This window comes from Nycticebus coucang, chromosome 3 (assembly GCF_027406575.1).
Source record: "Nycticebus coucang isolate mNycCou1 chromosome 3, mNycCou1.pri, whole genome shotgun sequence".
NCBI classification, from domain to species: Eukaryota; Metazoa; Chordata; class Mammalia; order Primates; family Lorisidae; genus Nycticebus; species Nycticebus coucang.
The window spans coordinates 62,185,205-62,206,433 of record NC_069782.1 but is presented as its reverse complement, the minus strand read 5'-3'; the positions used below and the strand labels follow the sequence as shown (position 1 = coordinate 62,206,433).

At 51.0% G+C, this 21,229-nt stretch overlaps 2 protein-coding genes across 5 annotated transcripts in view; both read right to left on the bottom strand.

Annotated features, from left to right (window-relative positions):
• Positions 1-7,231: 7,231 nt before the first annotated feature.
• Positions 7,232-8,953, bottom strand: PRR22 (proline rich 22). 2 transcript variants are annotated; one of them, XM_053584131.1, is made up of 3 exons: positions 8,824-8,953; positions 8,662-8,724; positions 7,232-8,279 (listed from the first exon to the last, which is right to left on the bottom strand). In XM_053584131.1, exons 1-3 carry the CDS (start codon positions 8,951-8,953, stop codon positions 7,243-7,245), a joined length of 1,230 nt encoding a protein of 409 aa, XP_053440106.1. In that variant the 3' UTR covers positions 7,232-7,242. The 2 variants fall into 2 exon arrangements, with proteins under 2 accessions (XP_053440106.1, XP_053440105.1); XM_053584130.1 differs by lacking the exon at positions 8,824-8,953 and having other exon boundaries at positions 7,232-8,412; positions 8,662-8,790.
• Positions 8,811-21,229, bottom strand: part of DUS3L (dihydrouridine synthase 3 like) — a 16,944-nt gene continuing 4,525 nt past the window's right edge. Inside the window, exons 3-15 of one of the 3 annotated variants that reach the window (XM_053584128.1) lie at positions 14,847-15,190; positions 13,866-14,139; positions 13,051-13,563; positions 12,496-12,537; positions 12,173-12,325; positions 11,786-11,902; positions 11,430-11,495; positions 11,240-11,350; positions 10,932-11,028; positions 10,720-10,795; positions 9,920-10,108; positions 9,700-9,828; positions 8,811-8,919 (exon numbers count right to left, since the gene is read on the bottom strand). In XM_053584128.1, the coding sequence (XP_053440103.1) occupies positions 8,877-8,919; positions 9,700-9,828; positions 9,920-10,108; positions 10,720-10,795; positions 10,932-11,028; positions 11,240-11,350; positions 11,430-11,495; positions 11,786-11,902; positions 12,173-12,325; positions 12,496-12,537; positions 13,051-13,563; positions 13,866-14,139; positions 14,847-14,947 (1,911 nt within the window). In that variant the 5' untranslated portion in view covers positions 14,948-15,190 and the 3' untranslated portion in view covers positions 8,811-8,876. Of the gene's footprint in view, positions 8,920-9,449; positions 9,589-9,699; positions 9,829-9,917; positions 10,109-10,719; positions 10,796-10,931; positions 11,105-11,239; positions 11,351-11,429; positions 11,496-11,785; positions 11,903-12,172; positions 12,326-12,495; positions 12,538-13,050; positions 13,564-13,865; positions 14,140-14,846; positions 15,191-21,229 lie in introns of those variants that run through there. The other 2 variants (XM_053584126.1, XM_053584129.1) reach the window with 2 other exon arrangements.

The window sequence follows — 21,229 nt, the reverse complement described above, 5'->3', positions numbered from 1 at the left end:
GCTGTGACTCCATGGCACTCTACCAAGGGTGACAAAGTGAGACTCTGTATCTAAAAAATAATAATAATAAAGACATTGTTCCAGGTTCTATGTTGTTATGTTACCCTTTTGCCATCGTAGGATGTAGTTGACTGATGTGTACCTGTATCCCAAATGCTTATTTCCAAGTACATTTTCATAGAATCAGATTTTAAAAAAAAAAAGAAAGAAATTTTGACAGTTAAAAGAGTATTAAGGGGTGTTGATATGACAGATTATGATTGATTTGCACTAGAGTACAAGCGGCAAAGGTGTTGGTTAATAGCTCTGAGGTGTAATTTGAAGATAGAACATACAGGATTTGCTGAGAGCTTTGATATAACATGTGAGATGATAAAAGTATCAGAAAAATTAAGGATTTTGATCTAAGAAATTGGAAAATGAAGTTACATTCATGAAGACGTTCAATACTACAAGATATAGAAATCTGGAAAAAGAATATCAAGCTTTGTATATTTGAAGTTAAAGATGGAACTCCTAGAAGAAATATGTAAATTTTGAGTTCAAGGGTGAGGTCAAGATATGAGATAAAAATTTTAGAGTTGGGAGGCTCCTGTGGCTCCGTGAGTAGGGTGCCGGCCCCATATACCGAGGGTGGCGGGTTCAAACTCCGCCCCGGCCAAATTGCAACAAAAAGAAATAGCCAGGCCTTGTGGCAGGCGCCTGTAGTCCCAGCTACTCCGGAGGCTGAGGCAAGAGAACCGCCTAAGCCCAGGAGTTGGAGGTTGCTGTGAGCTGTGTGATGCCACAGCACTCTACCAAGGGCAATAAAGTGAGACTCTGTCTCTACAAAAAAAATAAAAAAATTTAGAGTCATGACAATACAGACATTTGAACAGCTTTATTGAATTAATTAGCAAATAATAGCACATTTTTAAGCGTTCACTTTGTATGTTTTTATATATGTATAGAGCCATAAAACCATTGCTGCAATTAAAATAATGAGCTTATTAATCACTCCCAAAATTCTCCTCTTGAAATATTGCCATTCTTTCCTCCTACACACCATGTCATCATGCCTCTATCCCCAGAAAAATGCTATTCTTCTTTCTGTCACCACAGACAAGGGTGTATTTTGCAGGCCTATATATAAATGTGCTCAGTGTGCCTATTCTTTTATTTTCTGGCTTCTTTCATGCAGCAGAATCATTTTGATGCCCATCCTTGGTGTGTGCCTCAACAGTTCATTTTTCAATTGTCAAGTATTATTTCATTATCTGTATACATCATAACTTGTCTTTTTACCTCATGGTGGGTATTTAAATGATCTCCACAATTTGGTTATTACAAGGAAAACTGCATAGAACATTCAAGTCTGTACAAATGTATGCTTTCATTTCTCTTGGGTAAATAAATGTCTACCTGTGTGATGGCTAGGGAAAAGGGTAAGCATCTGTATACTTATTTATGAAATCGTTTTTCAAAGTGATTGTTTACACTTTTCATCCCAACAACCATGTGTGATGATTGTCCTTCTGCCACATATGCATTGGCAATGCTATCATCAACCTTCTAAATTTTATATATTCTAATTCCAATAGGTGTATATGGTACACAGTGGTTGTATTTTTAATTATCATTTCCCCATTGATTAATGATGTTGAGCAAAATTTCATATTCTTATTTGTATTTATACATCACCTGTGATTAAAACTCTTTTTAAATCATTGGCCATTTTTAAATTGGACTCTTTTTGTATTATTGAGTTTTGAGAGGTTTTTTTGATATTTTAGAAAAGTGCTTTATTAGATATACAATTTCCATTTGTAAATTGTCTTTTTATTCACTTCAGAGAATCTTTTGAAGAGAATAAATTCTTACTTTTTATCATGTACTATTTATCAGTTAAGTCTTTTACAGATTATACATTAATATCACCCCTAAGAAATCGTTGCCTAACTCATACCACCAAGATGTTCTCATATGTTTTCTTCCATAAATTTCACTATTATAGTTTAATAGGCAGGTTAATAATTTAAATTTCAATAGTTTTATATAGGTATAATTGATCTTTTATTTATATGTATTTAAAGTGTACAGTTGATGTCTATATACACATCCACCCATGAAACCATCACCACAATCAAAAGTGAACGTATCTGTTACTCCAAAGAGTGTCCACACATCTTACTCCTTCCCATTTCCACTGCTCCCCATCCAGGCAACTATTGATTAACTTTCTGTCCTCTGAATTAGTTTGTGTGTTGCAGAGGTTTTTAATTTAAAAAAAAAAATTGTCTTCCTTTATTTCTCTAAATATTTTATAAAGAAAAATCACACATCACATGTTCATGTCTGTCTTCTTTTACTCAAAATACCTTGAGTTTCATTTCTCTTATTGCATATATCAACATTTCAATACCTTTTATTGTTCAGTAGTGTGCCATTGTATGGATAAACATGATTATTCTTTTTTTTTTTTTTTTTTGTAGAGACAGAGTCTCACTTTATGGCCCTCAGTAGAGTGCTGTGGCCTCACACAGCTCACAGCAACCTCCAACTCCTGGGCTTAAGCGATTCTCTTGCCTCAGCCTCCCGAGTAGCTGGGACTACAGGCGCCCGCCACAATTCCCAGCTATTTTTTGGTTGCAGTTCAGCCGGGGCCGGGTTTGAACCCGCCACCCTCGGTATATGGGGCCGGCGCCTTACCGACTGAGCTACAGGCGCCGCCCAACATGATTATTCTTTTACCCAATCAAGAGTTTATGGACTCTAGGCCAGGCATGGTGGCTCACGCTGTAATCTCAGCACTCTCGGAGTCTGAGGCTGGTGTACTGTCTGAGCTAACAAGTTCAAGACCAGCTGAGCCACAGCGAGACCTCATTTCTAAAAATAGCTGGGTGATATGGCAGGCACCTGTAGTCCCAGCTGCTCGGGAGACTGAAGCAAGAGAATCACTTGTCCAAAAGAGAATCAGAGCCCAAAAGTTTGAGGTTGCTGTAAACTATGACACCAGGGCACTCTACCAAGGGTGACAGTGAGACTCAGTCTCAAAAAAAAAGAGCTTATGGGCGGCGCCTGTGGCTCAGTAAGTAGGGCGCCAGCCCCATTTGCCGAGGGTGGCGGGTTCAAACCTGGCCCTGGCCAAACTGCAACAAAAAAATAGCTGGGCGTTGGGGTGAGTGCCTGTAGTCCCAGCTACTTGGGAGGCTGAGGCAGGAGAATCACGTGAGCCCAGGAGCTGGAGGTTGCTGTGAACTGTGTGACGTCATGGCACTCTACCGAGGGCAATAAAGTGAGACTCTGTCTCTACAAAAAAAAAAAAAAAAAAAGCTTGAGTTATTTCCAGTTTGGGAATATACAAATAAAGTTGTTATGCACACTAATTTTCAAAGCTTTGTGTGCTTCTATGGACATGTGCTCTCTTTGATCTTGGTCAATTAGGGGTAGAATGACGAGATCACATGAGAAGCGAATGTTTAACTTTTAAAGAAGCTGCAAAACTATTTTCCAAGATGAATGTCCCATTTTATACTGAGTGGCCATAAAGTTGGTGTGAAATTTAAAATAGACAACTTTATGGCCACCCTGTATTTCCACCAGCAGTATATGGGGGTACAAGTTCTTCAGCATCCTCTGTAAAACTTTATCTTGCCAGTCTTTTTAATCTTAACTAACCTAATAACGTTTAGTGTTGTTTCATTTGCATTTGATTTAATAACTGATTAAATTGAACATCTGTCAGTGCAACTCGACCCAAAATAATAACACCTACTCAGTCCATTTTGCATTAAACCGAGGAACACAGGGAGGACGAAAACAACAAGCACTTGGCACAGAAAGACAGGTGTGACCCCTCCCAACAATCCTCACAGCTTTTACTCGAGTAAGGCATGAGAAAATACAGCACAGCAGAAAGCTACAGTCAAGGTTAAAAAGGAGTTTTTCTTCAACTGCACAATGTAACTCTTTTTTTTTCTTTTTTTTTATTATTATTTTTTTTTTTTTGTAGAGACAGAGTCTCACTTTATGGCCCTCGGTAGAGTGCCATGGCATCACACAGCTCACAGCAACCTCCAACCACCCGGCTTAAGCGATTCTCTTGCCTCAGCCTCCCGAGTAGCTGGGACTACAGGCGCCCGTCACAACACCCAGCTATTTTTTGGTTGCAGTTCAGCCGGGGCCGGGCTTGAACCCCCGCCGCCCTTAGTATATGGGGCCGGCGCCTTACCGACTGAGCCACAGGCGCCGCCCTGCACAATGTAACTCTTAACACATTCTGTTTACTGCACTTATGTCTTGCCTTTTTTTTATCGCTACTAAATATGACTTCTGGCTGGGACAGTGTGCTGTGCCTCCTAAGGACGGTTTTCAGTGCTCAGGGCCAGCAGCGATGCTTGGGTTTTTCCCAGATCACTCTGTTTCTAGGACCCACTACTTTTAACTCTGTGCTGTATCCTGCAACTCTCATGTTCCTTTTGGTCCACTATATATTTTATTTGGTGGAATGTTTGGTCAAATCATTTTCAAAATACTATTGGGTTGTTTCATTAAAACTGAATTTTTAGAGCACTGTGTATATATTCTACATGCACATTGTTTACCTGATATAAGCTTTGCAAATATTTTCTCCCAAACTTTGACCAGTCTTTATTTCCTTAACCATGATTTTTAAAAAGCAGATACTTTTTGTTGAAATCAGATTTATCATTTTTCATTACTTACGCTCATGATATCATGTCTAAGAAATCTTGCTTAGCCCAAGTTTACAAATATTTTTGCCTACCTTTTAGAAGTTTTATAGTTTTAGGTCTGTGGTCCATTTTGAGTTCATGTTGTTTACGGTGTGAAGTATGAACTGGGTTTCCTGTTTATATGAATATACTGAAAAGACTCTTCCTTTTCTACTGAATTGCCTCTGTACTTTTGTTGAAAATCAGTTGTCCTTTCAGCATGGATAATGTCTAATCTTCAGTAAAAACTTGGGTAGGGTCCCACTTCTCATTACTCTTGGTTTAAAAAATAATTGTATATGCACACACATATATATTTATTCATTCATTCATTCGCTCTGTGGTCATTTATAATTGCCCATACAGCCTCAGTCCAGTTACAACCCTCCGCTGCCATATATAAAGCAGTGACTAGTTACATGGCTCTCCCTGGTGGAGCCAGCTCTGCCCCATCCTCAGGTTACTCAGGGGACTGTCCTCTGACCCTCCTGCCCAACAGGAGCATGTAAAGGTCCTAAGTGCACTGTGTGGAAGTAGGTTGGGGCAAAGTGACTCCTTCCTGGACAGGCACTGCTAGGCCACTACCCAGTAGTTGCCCATGCCAGGGAGGTCTCTAGGCCCATGGACAGAGCACCGTGTTTTCCTCCAGCCAGGCCTTTGGGGAGCAGGATGGTCCCCTGGACTCTGTCTCCAGGCTCATGGGCAGAGCTCTGTGTTTCCCTTCAGCCAGGGCTTCAGGGCCTGTCCTGATCAAGCTCACCTTAGGACTGGGCCATTTACAGGCTCTCTCCTTTCTCTTTTTTTTTTTTTTTTAAGACAGAGTCTCACTATGTCACCCTGAGTAGAGTGCCATGTTGTACCAGTTCAGAACAACCTCAAAATCCTGGGCTTAAACAATTCTCCTGCCTCAACCTCCCCAGCAGCCAGGACCAGAGGCGCCCGCCACAATGCCCAGCTACCTTTTTGTTTTGGTTGAAGTTGTCGTTTGGCAGGCCCAGGCCTGATTCAAACCCACGAGCTCCAGTGCATGTGGCTGGCACCCTAGCCACTGAGCCATTTTGTTTTGTTTTGTTATTCACTTTATCTAACACTCCCCACCAAAAAAGTCCTTTTTGTAATCATTCCATTATCTACTATTCTTATTGGTGCTTTCTTTGAAAACTGCTGGCCAGGTCCCTGGCAAGCATCTGCCCTGTGGCCCTCACTCTGCGTTTACCCAATCACCTCATTTGCTAGGCCTCCCTTTCATTTCAGACCTTGGTTTCCCTTTCAAAGACACCCCTATGAGGCTGCAGGGAGGAGGGGCCCAGAGGCTCTCCAAGCCTACATGTGACAACATGGGACCAGCAGGGGTAATACAGAGGCCAGGGCAGCCCACAGCATAGGCCCTAGGCCTTGGGCTTCCCGCCATGTGGCAGCAGCTGTGCAGTGCAGACACTGTCTCCACCTCCCTGAATTTTTGACTAAAGGTTTCGAGAAGAGGAGCCATAGAGAGCAGGTGGCAGGTACCCAACTTTGCCCCCAAATTCACCACCCCCATCTCCTGGACTCCCCCAGCAGACTCTGTCAAAGCCCAAGCACTGAAGGCTTGGGAAATCCATTCCAGACGGGTATCCTCAGAGGAGGTGCTCAATTGACACTTCATATCCTGTTTCCTTGCACGTTCCTTTGGAAATGAGGCCAGCCTCTCCAGGGTCAGGGTCACGTTGAGTGTTTCAGGGCAGGAAGGTCTGCTGGCCCCTCCAGAGAGGCAGGTGACAGCATGCATGTGGGTCAACTTGGAAAGGCACCAACTCTCTGGAGTTACCCTGCTTTTACTAGGCTAGGCCCACTTGATTTCAGAACCAGCAGTGACTGAGCTGTCTCTCCCCCCTCTAGGATCCAGACCCTTGGCGTGGCTCGGCACCCCCTGGCCCCTAGGTGCTGTCCACATGTTCCCATCTCAAGTGTGCCTGCTTGGGTCCCCCCAGGCCTTCCTACCCTCTAAGCATGTCTCCTTGATGTATTAAGATCCCTGCCACAAACCAGCACTGGCCTCCACCCTCAGATCATCAGCATCCACATTCCCCACCACTGCCAGTTGGGTTTGACCCAAGGCCCCAGGGCCCCTTCAAGGCTCTCCAAAGATAGCTTCTCAACCCACCCTCCACCAGTGGTAGCTTCAGAAGAGACTACTTGGGCCACTCCCAGAGCGTGCCCTGCTTGCTACGTGACCCCAACCAAGTTCCTGTCCTCTCTGGGCAGCCTTGCCTTCCCCCACCAAACATGAGGGTATGAAAATCCTTAACAAAATTAGGACTCCTACCTCTGCCACAGAGTGGGACTCTCCAGGGCTGAAAGATGAGGGGGTGAAGGAGCCCTGTGATAGCAAGGCTGCCCTGCTTGGCTCTGAAGGCCTCTCTATGAGGCCTGGGGAGCAAATCTTGCCTGCCCACTGGACTACAGGGGAAGGGGATAGGCATTCATATCCCACCCACCACCCTCAGCCCAAGGCCCTGAGCAGAGGTGGAGCTGAGAGATCAAACGTGTTTTAATGGGAGACAGCACCCAGGTCCTGCCTGGGCCCCAGGGGTGCAGTGCTAGCCGGGGCTTCAGGCTGTTTGCCCTTCCCGGCCATCCTCCCCTTCTTGGTGGCAGAGGAGCCAGCCTTCCTCTTGCTGTGTAGGACTGGAACAGCAGCAACCACAGAGGGGGGCCCTGGACAGGCCAGTGGCTCGTCATCCAGCACCCTGAAGTTGAAGAAGCAGTCCACGTTGGACACAGCGTCCAGGATCTCAGGCACACTATAGTCAAAGGACAGCAGTTCATCCGGCAGGTGCAATGAGCGGATGTCACTGGCTGAGTCGTCACCACCACTGCTGCCATCACTGCTCTCTGGCAGAACAGGCCAGGGGGCCTTGATGGGTGTCCCTTCGGGCTCAGTGCTGCCGGGCAGGCAGTCAAAAAGCTTCATGGCATCCTCCAGCAACACCTTGTCGGGAAGTGCAAACGCTCTGACTGCCTCGGGGGCCTTGGCCTCACCTGCTTCCAGAGGGGCCGTCTCCTGGGCCTCAGCCATCTTTGGTTTACCAGGGCTGGGAGAGAACAGCTGCTCCTTGGCAGGGAAGGCCTCAGGTCCCGGGAACTGGCCCAAGTTGCCCTTGAGGTTGCCATAGGTGCTAGGGGGCAGTGTGGGCTCCTGGGGGAGTGCGATGATGATTGGGGCTGCCTTGCTCTCCTTGGAGGCTAGGGGAGCCAGTTCCACAAACGCAGGTGGCCCTCCATCCCTCACAAAGCCCAGGGCCTCTGGGCCAGGCCCCTCAGGGGGGAAATAGGGCACTAGGTACTGGGCCCCTCCGGGCACCGGCTGGTAGTGGGAGTACAGGGTCTGTGGGGGTGGCCCTGGGGCTCTGAGGTAGTGCTGGGGCTCCAGGAGGTAGCTGCCGGGGGAGGTGGGCACCCCAGCAGGCCCCACGCTGCCCGCTGCCACCAGCTTGTACAGGGACGACTGGCCGAAGTCAGTGGTGGCCCACTCAATCCGGTAGATTCGAGGGTCAAAGAAGCACCCACAGGGGGCCATCTGGAAACCTGCAGGCCGGGGTGGGATCCTGAGAGCAGCTGCAGGGCACCACCCCGAGGCCCCACAGCCTGCCTGGAGAGGCAGGGCCCACACCTGGGGGGCGGTCAGGGCCACAGGGGACACAGGCCTTGCCGTAGGAGCCTGTCGAAGACAGGGACATGACTCTTGCCTTTAGGTGCACACTTGGAGAAAGACAGAAATAGATACTGTTTGGGAGGCCTTGGGGATGGCAGGCCCAGAACTTATCTCTGTGATTCTTATCACAGGAAATGAGAGACACAGGCCTGTCCTTGGGGTCCCATAAAGGGGGGTCAGGGGCAGGAAGGGTCCCTCCCATGCTAACCTGTTCCCAGCTACTTCCTCGTCAAGGAGGGAAGGGTATGCCAGTACCTGCTGGGGGGGCTGGAAACACCTCTTTCTCTGAGTTTTGGGGGTGGTACAGGGTCGCAGAGCCTGTGGACAAAGGTGCCAGGGTGGGTGGGTCCCTGGGGCTGGAGGGCAAGAGCCCTGGGCCCCCATCCAGCTGGGCACCCTGCTCACCCCAGCTCGTACCCACAGCAGGAGGCAGCTCCACACAGGCCAGAGTAGGCTGGCTGCCCAGCCCCTCAGCACCTTCCAGACCTCGAGGCCCAAAGCCTTCCTGGGGAGCTGCAGGTGCGTAGAAAGGTTTGGGGTGCTGCATAGGGAGGTGGTTGGGGCCCTGCCTGGCAGGTCAGGAGGGAGCACAGGTAGCTCACCCAGAAAACAGACTCAGAGTCCCACGGGGTTCTGTTTGCCTGGTTACTCCAGGCAGCGGGTTCCAGGCTACAGCCCACCCACTGGGCAGGGTTCCGGGTGTGGGAGTGGCCCAGGGAAAAGATAGGGTGCCCACAGCAGGCATCAATGAATACAAATGAACTTGAAGCAAGGTTCCGTGCCTTCTGCTTTTCCAGCAGTACCCACCTAACAGCTGTGAAGCTGCCTCCTCCAGGCAGGCTGCTTCCCAGGCAGGCCAAGCCCGCCCAGCCTAGACACCCTGCTTCCTTCCTCCCGGTCAAGGGCCCATGGGGGTGGCCAAGAGCCTCCACAAATGAGTGACCAAATGGGGAGGAAGGAGCAGCCAAAGGACAAGTTCTGGGGAGGACCAGGAGGTGGCAGCCCCAGGATCACAGAAGGCCTGGATTTTAAGAGAATAAAATTTATTGTCCTCTCCATGTCCTTGGGGGGGCCCTCAGAAGGCCCCCGCCCAACCTTGGCATCCACAGCTATTTGTATGCATTGGCCTTGTGCTTTGGCAGGAAAACGAAATTAGGGGGTACTGGTCCAAGGAGCATCTCGCTGTAGGAAGGGCAGGCAGGAGGCAGTCAGGCTGGGAGCCTAGGCACAGCCCCCTCATGGCAAAACCCACACCATATATCACAGCCTCCCCACCCCCCAAACCCCCCACACCTGATGCGGATCCAGTCAGAAGCCTTTTGACTAGCCATCAGAGTCTCCAGGTAGTCGCGGCCCAGATAGTAGGGGGGACGCTCATTGATCCTCTGTGGGAGCTGCTCCAGCAGACCCACGGGCACATACCTATGAACAGATGGGTGGCGAGGTCAGGGTTGAGCCAGACCCTGCTGGGCCTGGCCCACATGCTTCCCACACCGTGGGCCCTGGTGACCACCTGCACAAGAAGGAGAGCCACTCAAGCATGAAGCGCCGTGTCTTCTCCACACCCTGTGTGTCGGAACCCCAGTGCTCCAGGCCATAGTCTGTGAAGTCCCGCAGGATGTCCAGGCGCTCAGATGATGATATGTCCCAGTGCCGCTGCTCCTTGATCTCCGTGAATAACCAAGGCTTCAGCAGGGCACCACTGTGGGGCAGACAGGGGTCACAGAGCACAGACCCAAAATGTACAGGCCTAAAACACCTGGTCATGGTCACCTGACCTTCAAACCCAGCATCTTCTTTTTTTTGAAACAGTTTTACTTTTGTCACCCTCGGTAGAGTGCCATGTCATCACAGCCCACAGCAACCTCAAACCTCTTAGGCTCAAGTGATTCTCTTGCCTGAGCCTCCCTAGTGGTTGGGACTATAGGCACCCACCACAACACCTGGCTATTTTTAGAGACAAGGTCTCACTCTAGCTCAGGCTGGTCTTGAACTTCTGAGCTCAAGCAATCCACCGGCCTCAGCCTACCAGAGTGCTAGAATTACAGGTGTGAGTCTGACACAGAACCCAGCATCCTCAACCCACAGATATCAGATCCCATAGCTGCAGAAACTTCCAGTCCCCTCTTCCTCGATCAGCTCCAACCCCTAATCCCCATCCCAGGAAAAACAGCACAACACAGACCAGAGGTGGGTGAGAGCATGTCATGTTCCGGGGCGCCTGCTGCAGCAGGTTCACCTGTTCCCTCCCTACCAAGACAGGGCACTCTGAGTGGCTCAAATTGGTTTTCTGCATCCTCGCTAGGCACTTACCGGGCAATCATGATCCCAGCAACGCCAGTCTGCATGGCACGGTTGGCGTCCTCGTATGACAAGATGTCCCCATTTCCTGAGGGGACAGAGGCTGTGTTCTCAGGGAGCTGCAGGCAGGTGGGGGCATGCCGGGGCTCCACTTGGCAGCCCTTTGGGAGTTTTTGCTCAACCAAGGGTGTGTGGCCTTGAGTCGCAGAGGACAGGGCACCCACCGAACAGAGGCATGGGGCTGGCTGCCTTCACACACTGCTCGATGTACTGCCAGTCGGCCAGCTTGGTGTAACGCTGCTCCCGAGAGCGGCCATGGAGCTAGGGGAGAAGCCACCATGCAGGGAGGGAGGCAGAGTAAATGAGAGGCAGAGAGAAAAAGATGGAGAGAGACAGGCTGAGAAACAAAGACAGAGACAGAGGCAAGAGGCAGATGGAGACAGAGACAGAGGGAGGAATGGGAAGAGAGGAGTTGTTAGGAGGAGACACAGGGCACCCCAAGGCCCGGATGCCCACATGCCCTGAGACCCACCGTGACGAGGGCTGCACCCCAGCCCCACAGCTCAGGCAGCAGGCGGTGTGCCAAGTTCACACGTTCCTGGACACCAGTGCGGATTTTCACAGTCAGTGGCACATCCAGCACCTGTGGGTCAGTGGGAAGGTATGCTCGGCAGGGCCCAGAGTTACTGCGGGTAAACACGGGGATGTTGGTTTGGTCATACCTGGTTCATGCCACGGACAATCTGCTGGAACTTGGTGGAGCGATTCATGAGGGCACAGCCCCCACCCTGGGAGACACAGTAGGCAGGCTAAGCCTTATAGCCCTCATCCTGCTCCTAGCCTCCCCAACAGAAGACAGAGACTCAAAGAAAGAGCAGGTGCCCCAGGGCCACATACATGTCCCCAGATCCCTGACCTACCATTCACCACGTCACTTGCAGGCTCAGTGCCCTATCCAGATGGGAAAGCAAGGCACGAATCCGCAAGGCACAGGAGGTGACACTGCTAGGTCCCAGGCCCCCATCCACCCCACCCTAGCTGTGCCTCCTCCAGGGCTCCTAGGCTGAGCTGCTGCTACCTTCTTGTACACAAGGTCAATGGGGCAGCCGACATTGATGTCCACAAAGTCCACCTCGATGGTGCGGTTCAGCAACTCAGCACACTTGGTCATGGTGTCAGGGAAGGCACCCTCCAGCTGTGGCAGGGCAGGGCAGGGCAGGGGGTGAGAGGCATATCCAAACCATCGTGTCTGGCTGTCCCCTGGGGTATCCTGAGCCCCTGGGCTCTTCTCCCTGAGCCTCCCTGGAAAGCACCGTCCCCTGGCTAAGGCCATCAGCCCCTGGAGATGGATGGAGCTGTCATCCCAAAGCTGAGGCAGGAGAAGTCAAGGAAGCAACCAAGGCAAGTCCTGAACCTGGCTGGGAATCATAGTGACTGAGGTCCCTCAGGGCAACTGGGCACTGACCTGAACACCAAAGATGTCCTCACACTGGTGGCGTTTGAGCAGAGCCCACTCAGACATCTGTCCCTGCAGGAGGTTAGTGCAGACAGCCATCTCCCCACAGGTCACATCTGCCCCAAAGCGTTTACAGATCCGCCTAAAGGGCAGGTTCCCACACTAGGGGCAAGAGAACACAGACAAACACACGAGGGCATGGTAAGCAGGGACCCCAGATGCCCACCCTAGCCCCAAGACCCAGCAGGTAGAGACAAACACTCAGCACTATCTGAGGGACCACACTGCTACTCAACCCACCCAATCAGCCAGCTGTCCCACCCATGTCCTACCGTGGTAAGGGGGGCCAGATACAGTTTGCCACTGATATCCAGCTGCAAGGGGAAAAAACATGTCAGCAAAGCTCAATCCTCCAACCCAGCTTCTGAGGCCTCTATGGCCTCCCTTTTCCCCAGAATCTAGGACATTCTTTGCCCTGCCTGGACTGGCCTGGTTCCTTTTCACCTATGGGCCTCTGCCAATTGATCCCTTTATAAGGAATGTTCTTTTCATTCTGTATTCTCCTCCACTGGAGAGCTTCTATGCAATCATCAAACCCCCAATCTCAAATGTGCCTCTTTTCCATACTATTCTCATCTGCCAAGCTCTGACTCTCTGGAACTGACAGTGTACGTCCAACTCTTTCTGCACCCCAGACTGGGATCCTTGAACACAGAGTCCAGAACAGAGCACAGAGAGGGAGTAGCAGCAGAGAGAGCCTTAAGAGTATAGCCTTTAACTCCCATGCATCTAGAATAGGAACCTGGACATAGCTAGTGCCTAATTGACACAAGCTAAATGGACAGTTCTGCTCCTAGCATCACCCTCAACAGAGCCATGACACATACCTGCTTCTTTTCACAGGGCCGCAGCCTGATGATGTCCTCATCTGTCAGAGGCCCACAGGTCCGCACAGGAAGGGTGTTGGGAGGGGTGCCAGTGCCCAGAGCTAAAGGTGCCTCCTGGGCCTTGTTGTGCCCTGGAGCACCCTCAGCCACCGTGACCTCAAGGAGAGCAGCAGCAGGTGGGGAGTCCTGGCTTAACTGGCGCAGGGTCTGCTCTGCTCGCTCGAAGCGGATCTCGCGCTTCCGTAGCTGCTGCTGCAGGGTTCTGTCCAGGCCGTTGCAGACAACAGGTGAGAGGTGGGCCCAGCGGACCACCAGATCCTCCTGTACCAGGTTCTGGCCCTCAGGCCCCATATGGGCCATGGCAAAACGGCAGGTCACACCATAAGGGCACCTGCCAAAGGTCTCAAATAGCACACAGCGGGGGCCCAAATCAGCTGGCTTTGTCTCCAGGTAGCAGCCCACATCATGCAGGAATCGGCAGCGGTCACCAAAGAAGCACTTAGCCACCGACCCCTGCGGGTAAACAGCAAGAGAACAAAGAAGGAAGGGGAAAAGTTGGGGCAACCTGGGTCTGAAACCTGGATTGCCACTCATGGCTGGGTTCTGGACAAGTCAGCAGCCTCACTGTGCCTTGGTGGCTTCGTTACAGACACAACCACAACCCTTACACCCTACTAGCACAACAAGGAGGAAGACTGAATGGCAACAGAGAAATCTCCAACTAAAACTCCTGGGACTTTCTAACAATCGTGGAATGCTAGAAAATACGCCTGCTCCTGCCGCCCCAGCACAGATGCCCTGGCAGCCATGCTCACCTGGATCAGGGAGGGGCAGAGCCTGTTCTTGTCGTAGTGTGTGGGCTTCATGTGGGGCCGGCTTTTGTTCTGCCCCCGGGCCCTCTTATGAGCCGGCAGCTGTTCCCCATGCTCAGCTGCCTCATCTGTCTGTCCCTCCTCCAGGCGGATCCGCTTGGCTTCAGGTTCAGCCAGGTCATTGCCACCAGGGTATCCAACCTCGGTTTCCTGGCAAGGCTTCTCCTGCCCTTTGGCTTCTAGGAATTTGTGAAACTGCTCCTTGGTGGTGAGGTATCTGCCAACAGAAAAGAAAAGGAAAGGAGAGCTCGTCTAGGAAGTCCGTGCTCTGACCTCAGACTGAATGAACACTGGGGAACGGGCTGAGAAACACTTGCTCCTGCTTTAATGCTTCTGCTGACAAGGCTCTCACTACTTAAAAACAGCCAGCTCCAGCACTTCGGGCCACAAGGAAGACTTATTTTGTCGCCGGGTCCCCAGTGTCCAGAGGTTGCGCTAAAACTACCGGTTATCAGCCATGAACATCCCCAACTCAAGTTAGGCCGAGCGAAAACAACAAGTCCCAGCATGCCTTGCAGCGGGGTTCAAGCCTTCACATTTCCCAGCACGCCTTTCGGCCACTCCAACACCGCAACCCCCAGCATGCCCCGCGGTATTCGTCCTCGAGGTGTGGCTGGATAGGCACATGCGCCGTTCCCACAAATAGGCACAGGGACTACAGTCCCCAGGATGCACTGAAGGCATTGCTTTCAAACCCCGCCTCGCCCAGCCTAGACGTGGTGTATTTACTGTATGCGATAGCTACCAACGTGAACGATCTCTGACCGCCGCTAACCACCCTCAGGACATAGAAACGGCCCAGAATGAAGATCCGGCGAGCTTTCTGCCCTTAATCACCGCCTAATATCCCGACGTGCACCACTCGGGCGGCGCTACGGATGCCGGAAAAGCCCTAAGATCTTCCTTGCTGCCCTGACAACTCACTGAGGTTTAATGGGCGCCACGCCCCGTTCCGACGCGCTGGCTCCTGAGTCGCCGCCGCCACTACCATTCTCTGCTGGTATCTCCAATGTTCCCTCCGCCATCGGCGCTTCTGTCGCCCGAGCTGGAGTGTGAGTGGAAGGCCTTCCGGGTCGCGTGTGTCGGCCCTGGCTACGTTGAGGAAGTGCTTGTGCGCCGAATGTTTCAATGACGTCAGGACGTAATCTTCGCTGGTTACGTCGCAGGGGTGGAGCCTACACCCGGGTAGGGCCTCAGCTGTCACGTAAGACTCAGTTTCGCGGGCTCGCAAATTGCCTGCTCTTAAGCTGCAATCAGCCGGTGTTTTCCTGTCAGAGTTTTTAAAAATATAAGTTGCACTACTTTTATGTGGCGCATTCGTTCAATAAATAATGAATTGAGCGCCTGTGTGGGCAGACAAGGTCTTTCTTTTTTTTTGTAGAGACAGAGTCTCACTTTACCGCCCTCGGTAGAGTGCCGTGAGGTCACACGGCTCACAGCAACCTCCAGCTTTTTTGGGGGGGGGGCTTAGGCGATTCTCTTGCCTCAGCCTCCCGAGCATCTGGGACTACAGGCGCCCACCACAACGCCCGGCTATTTTTTGGTTGAAGTTTGGCTGAGGACGGGTTTGAACCCGCTACCCTCGGTATATGGGGCCGGCGCCCTACTCACTGAACCACAGGCACCATCCGACAAGGTCTTCTTATATGCTAGGGATACAGCAGAGAACAAAAGGGACAAAAATTCTCAGTTTTAAAAGCCTGCATAGGAGTGGGTACACAGGCAAAAAACAAAGTATAAAGTAAACTATAGCATATGTTAGACGGCTCCAGGCCCCTCGCTCAGCTAAGTTTGAATCCCACCACCTACACTTCCAGCCAGAAACATTGGGCATCCCTTTTAACCCCCCTGTGCCTCAGTCTCTTGATCCATGAAACAGGGCTGATAAAACTACCCTCTTTAGAAGGTAAGGATTCAATAAGCAATAATAAATTGTAATTAAACACTAACTAATAATATAATGATTTCCCCTAAATTATATTCAGGAACACCATGGGGGCGGGGGCGGGGAATCAACTGGCCTTTTTTTTTTTTTTTTTTTTTTAATGAGACAAGGTCTCTGTTGCCTGGGCTGGAGTGCGGTGGCTCCATCATAGCTCACTTGCAGCCTCAAACTCCTGGGCTCAAGTGATCCTCCTGCCTCAGCCTATTGAAAAGCTGGGATTACATGTATGTGCCAGCACACCCAGCTAATTTTTCTATTTTTTAATAGAGACAGGTCTCACTCTTTCAGGCTGGTCTCAAGTTCCTGGCCTCAAGAGACCCTCCTCCCTTGGCCTCCCAGAGTGCTGGGACTACAGGTGTGAGCCATTGCTCATGGTGTAACCAATCTCTTACCTCCCCTTCCTGCTATTCACTCTAAACTTGACAAAACTTTTCCTGGGGTGGGACGGAAGGCTGGAACTGTGCCTCTCTTACAACAGATGGGGAAACTGAGGTCCAAAAGGGGGCGGGATTTGCCCAAGGCCACAACAGGCTCAGAACCAGCTTGTCCCGGACCAGGGAGGAAAAGGAGGGGCAGTCCCACAGTGTGTCTTCATCCTCGGCTGCCCTCTGTAGGACAATCTGGGAATAAAGATGGTGGAACCTGGGAGTCTGAAACTGGAAGAAACCCGGGCAGTCTGAGCAAGACTTCTTGCCCAGCCCAATTTCTGCACCTCCAAAAGTGGGAGCTCACTCTTCCCTTCCAGGGTGCACATCCCATTGTCCTCTGAGGTTTCCCCAGTTGGATCTCACGTCATCTTACAGGTACCCAAGACACTCTGGGGAGATAATTGGACACGTAAGGGAAACTGAGGCCCACAGAGAACAACCTCAGGAATGTAGCCTCCTCTCTGGGCCTCAGCTTCCAAAGACAGAGGGTTATTTAGGGCTTCCTGGCTCTGCCCTGTGACAACCCTCCCCCCTATAAGGCAATCTCAGAAGGCTTCCCGTAGAATATCTATGGGCTGGCCATAGATCACCATGATAACCACTAACTAGTAATACAGAAAAAGCATTTGCTACTACATATTAATAATTTTTTTTTTTGAGACAGAGCCTCAAGCTGGGTAGAGTGCTATGGTGTCACAGCTCACAGCAACCTCCAACTCCTGGCTTAAGCAATTCTCTTGCCTCAGCCTCCTGAGTAGCTGGGGACTACAGGCACCCACCACAACGCCTGGCTATCTTTTGGTTGTAGTTGTCATTGTTTGGCAGGCCCAGGCCAGATTCAAACCCGCCAGCTCTGGTGTATGTAGCTGGCGCCTTAGCCACTTGAGCTACAGGTGCCACCCTTCATATTAATAATTTATCATTGTTATAATTTGTATAGTATTGTTTACCCCTTGCTAAACAATTTTATTGAACACTAGCTGTGTACCAGGCCCATTCTAAGTCCTTTTCATGGATTGACTCGTTTATTCCTTGCCATGGTCTTATGTGCAGGAAACAAACATCTGCCCCAACTCCACTTGAGTCCTTGGGCTGCAGAGGGTGCCCCTAACCCCTACACGTCTTGTTTTGGTAGTCCCAGCAAACCCCAGACTCAGGGAGACTCTAAGTGGCCTCAAAAGCTCCAGTCTGATGACCCCATCCACCTCCTGGGTGTCTCTGTCAGGCCTTCTCACCCCAGGGGCCATGTGGCCTCAGCCCCTCCCCCAAGTTGAGGTCCCCAGCCCACAGGCTGCCCCACCATGCCAAATCAAAGGTCAAAGATCAACCTGCATCTCCCCCTACAATTTGATGGTCCCCATGTCCTGCCCACTTTCTCTGCAGAGAAGCCTCTCCTCTCACTTCTTCCTATCCCCCTCATCCAGGCTTCAGTCTCCCTTCCTGCCCCTATGGGCCAGCCCACCCCCTAGCTCTTTATAGAACATAAATCTGGCCCTAGCACCATAGCTCATGCCTGTTATCCCAGCACTCTGGAAGGCTGAGGAAGGAGGATAACTTGAGCCAGGAGTTGGAGACCAACCTGAGCAACATAGCAAGACCCCATCTCCAAAAATTTTTTAAAAGCCAGGCACAGTGGAGCCCTGTGACAGGCCAAGGCAGGAGAATTGCTGAGCTAAGTAGTTCAAAACCAGCCTGAGCAAGAACAAGACCCCTGTCTCTAATAAAAATAGAAAAATTATCCTAGCATGGTAGCACATTCCTGTAATCCTTTAGTGAGCTATGATGATGCAACTGCACTCCAGCCTAGGTGACACAATGAGACCCTGTCTCAAGGAAGGAAGGAAAGAAGGAGGGAGGTAGGCCTTGGGGAGACACCCAAGAGGGAGAGAGAGAGAGGAGGAGGAGGAAAGAAAAGAAAGACATGAATCTAACCATGGCCCTCCCTGCTCCCAATCTTTCATGGCTTCCTACTGCCCCAGCCCTGGACCACAGCCTCCCAGCTCCTGCTGCCTTCCCAAGGTTCATCCTTTATCACCCTCTCACTCTCTAAACTCAAACACCAAGTTCATTTCAGACCTTCCATGAACCAGTCTGACCTGTCAACCTTTGCATAGACTGTTCCCACTTCCAGGAACGTTTCCAAGACTGTTCCCTGCTCCCAGCCACCTTCCTCAATTCTGCCACCTTGATCCTCTTGATCCTCCAGAAGACTCCCTGACTGGCCAGGCATGTTGGCTCCTGCCTGTGTTCCTAGCACTCTGGGAAGCCAAGGCAGGAAGATCACTTGAGCTCAGGAGTTCATAAGCAAGACTGAGACCACATCTCTACCAAAAATAGAAAAAAACTAGCCGGGCATTGGGGCAAGCACCTATAGCCCCAGTTATGCAAGAGGCTGAGGCAAGAGGATCACTTGAGCCCAAGAGTTAGACATTGCTGTGAGCTACGAGACCATGTCACTCTACCCAGGGCAACAGAATAGATTAAAAAAAAAAATTTTTTTTTAAAGACTGCCTGACTGCTTCTGGATAAGCATGGGCCCAGTGCCTACTGTGGACTCTGTGGCTGCCTGAGCAGTCCTCCACTGGGGCTTTGGTCATGCTGTGATTGCCTAGTCACATGCCCATCTTTCCCACTGGACTGTGAGCCCAGAAAAGGTGGGAATCAGATCTGCTTTGGTCATTCTATGTCCCCAGCCCTTAACACCAGGCCTGGCATACAAGCAGGTGCTCCATGAACAATTTGCTGAGTAAATGAATCTTACTGTGGCTAGGGAAACTGAGGCACAGAGTAGGGGCAGAATCTTCTAGTGCAGTGGTTCTCAACCTGTGGGTTGTGGCCCCTTTGGGAGTCGAATGACCCTTTCACAGGGGTCGCCTAAGACCATTCTGCATATCAGATATTTATATTATGATTCATAACAGTACCAAAATTACAGTTATGAAGTAGCAACAAAAATAATTTTATGGTTAGGGGGTCACCACAACATGAGGAACTGAATTAGAAAGGTTGAGAACCACTGTTCTAGTGGGTCCCACCTTTACTGAGACTGTGGCAGGGGACTGAGGGCTTCCCAAGAGCCCTGGGTTGGCTGTTAGTGTCACATTTTTAATGTCCCCACACCTGGACCAGACCCAAGTTGTCTGGATGCCTGACCTTGACAGATCTGGAGGAATCAGGAGGGAGGCAAATGGGTAGCCCTGAGGCCCCTGAGTAAGTGGGCCCGGGGACAGAGCCACTGGCTTCCCACTGAGTGACCAGCTCACTCTCTTTTATCCTTCTTGTTTCTCTTTCAAAATTTTTTCTTTTTTTGTTCTTTTCTGTATTTCCTTCTCTCAGTGTTCCTCTCAAATCTCTTGAGTCATTCTCTGCATTTCTCTTTCCCTGTCTCTCTCTCCTCATCTCCCTATCTCCACTTGCCACCCCTTCAGTGCCCCTCAGTTTCCCATCCCCCTTTCCCTCTCTCTTGGCCAGGCCAGATGGGGATGGCAGCAGCAGGCAGGTGCCTCCTGGGATCAGTGCCCTTGACTGCCACAGCTGCCCAGGATTTGTGGCTGGAACTCCTTTATCTGTGGCTGCAGCTGCCCCTTATCTGTGGCTTCAGGACACAAGCCCAGGATTAGGACAGCCCAGGCCAAGGACACAAGACTGCAGGGTGGGCAGAAGCTTGTGTGCAAGGAAGCCAATGCCAGTGGGTGTCCCTGGGAGTGCCTGTGAGCATGTTCCTGCATGCGTGGGTAACAGTCCACACATTTGCATTAGAAGCTGCTGAGGGTGTGTGACTGGGAGCATGATGTCTGTATGCATCTACTTCATTATGCGTGTGCATGAGGGAGGAACTATGCATATATATTTGTGGCTGGGACCTGTGTGTCACTCTGTATGTGTGTGTGTGTGTGCATGAGTGTTTGTGCCTCTGGGGGGTCCCCAGAAAGACATACCTGCCCCACCCTACAGGTGGCCATGCAAACCCAGCCTAACTCCCTACCCACACAATGTTGATTCTGAGTCTCCACCTGCCCCCCCACCCTGCCTTCCCTGTGTTGATGGTTTTCCCACATTGCTGACCCTAGGCCTCCAGAGACAAGGCCTTTAACTTGTGACCTGCCGCCATAAATGGTCTTGTCGGGACTATTGCTGGCCCTGTTTTTACCATCTTCGCCTGGAGCAAACCAGCCCCTTCCTGCCGCCCACAGGCCTCATGGGCCCAGTCTGGCCTGGCCAGCTTCTACTCCAGCTCCCAGGGCCCTTACTCCAGTCCAGCCTAACCCAAGTCAGGAGTGTATGTCCAGCCCTGCCAGAGCTGAGACCTCTCTCTCTGCTCAGCATGGCCTGGTTTGAGGTGAGAGTGACTGTGCAGTCAGTAGGCCCAACACCTAGTTTGGGGGAGCCTGTTGGTGGTCACAGTGACCTGAGTGGGTCCTTTCACTTCTCCATAGGAAAATGACACTACCCACCTCCAAGGCTCCAAGCAGCTGGAAGTGGGTAGCAATTCACAGAACCTGTGATTCTGGTGTGATCACATGGGGGCCACTTCAAAGATGGAGAAAACTAAGCCCAGTCACCAGCACGCTGAGGGGTGAGGCAGTGCTCAGTGTGCAGAGATGGCCAATGCTCCAACCAGGGGACACAGTGGGCTCCCAGCTGCCTCTACCTCCACAAGGCTGGTCCCTGGGGGTCCTGGGAAGTAGCCCCAGACCCACTGGACCTGAACCAACTACTGGCGCTAAGATGGAAACTTCTCCACCAGCCAAATCCTAGTCTTGGCCAGAAGCCGTTGGCCTCCCAGAACCTCTGCCTGAGGCTCCACCCAGGAACAGGACACTTTCCCTGGCGGCAGCAGCCTCCCGGGGAGGGCAGGGACCAGCTCTGGAGAACAGGGCTGGAGTTTCATAACAACCAAGTGGGCACAGAGCAGGCTGAGGGATGGGTGTTGC

Coding starts and splice junctions, on each gene's coding strand:
- PRR22 (XM_053584130.1), bottom strand. CDS start 8,790: ATGGGGGCCCAGGGCTCTTGCCCTCCAGCCCCAGGGACCCACCCACCC. Junction 8,413..8,661: donor GTTTCCAGCCCCCCCAGCAG/GTACTGGCATAC, acceptor TGTCTTCGACAG/GCTCCTACGGCAAGGCCTGT.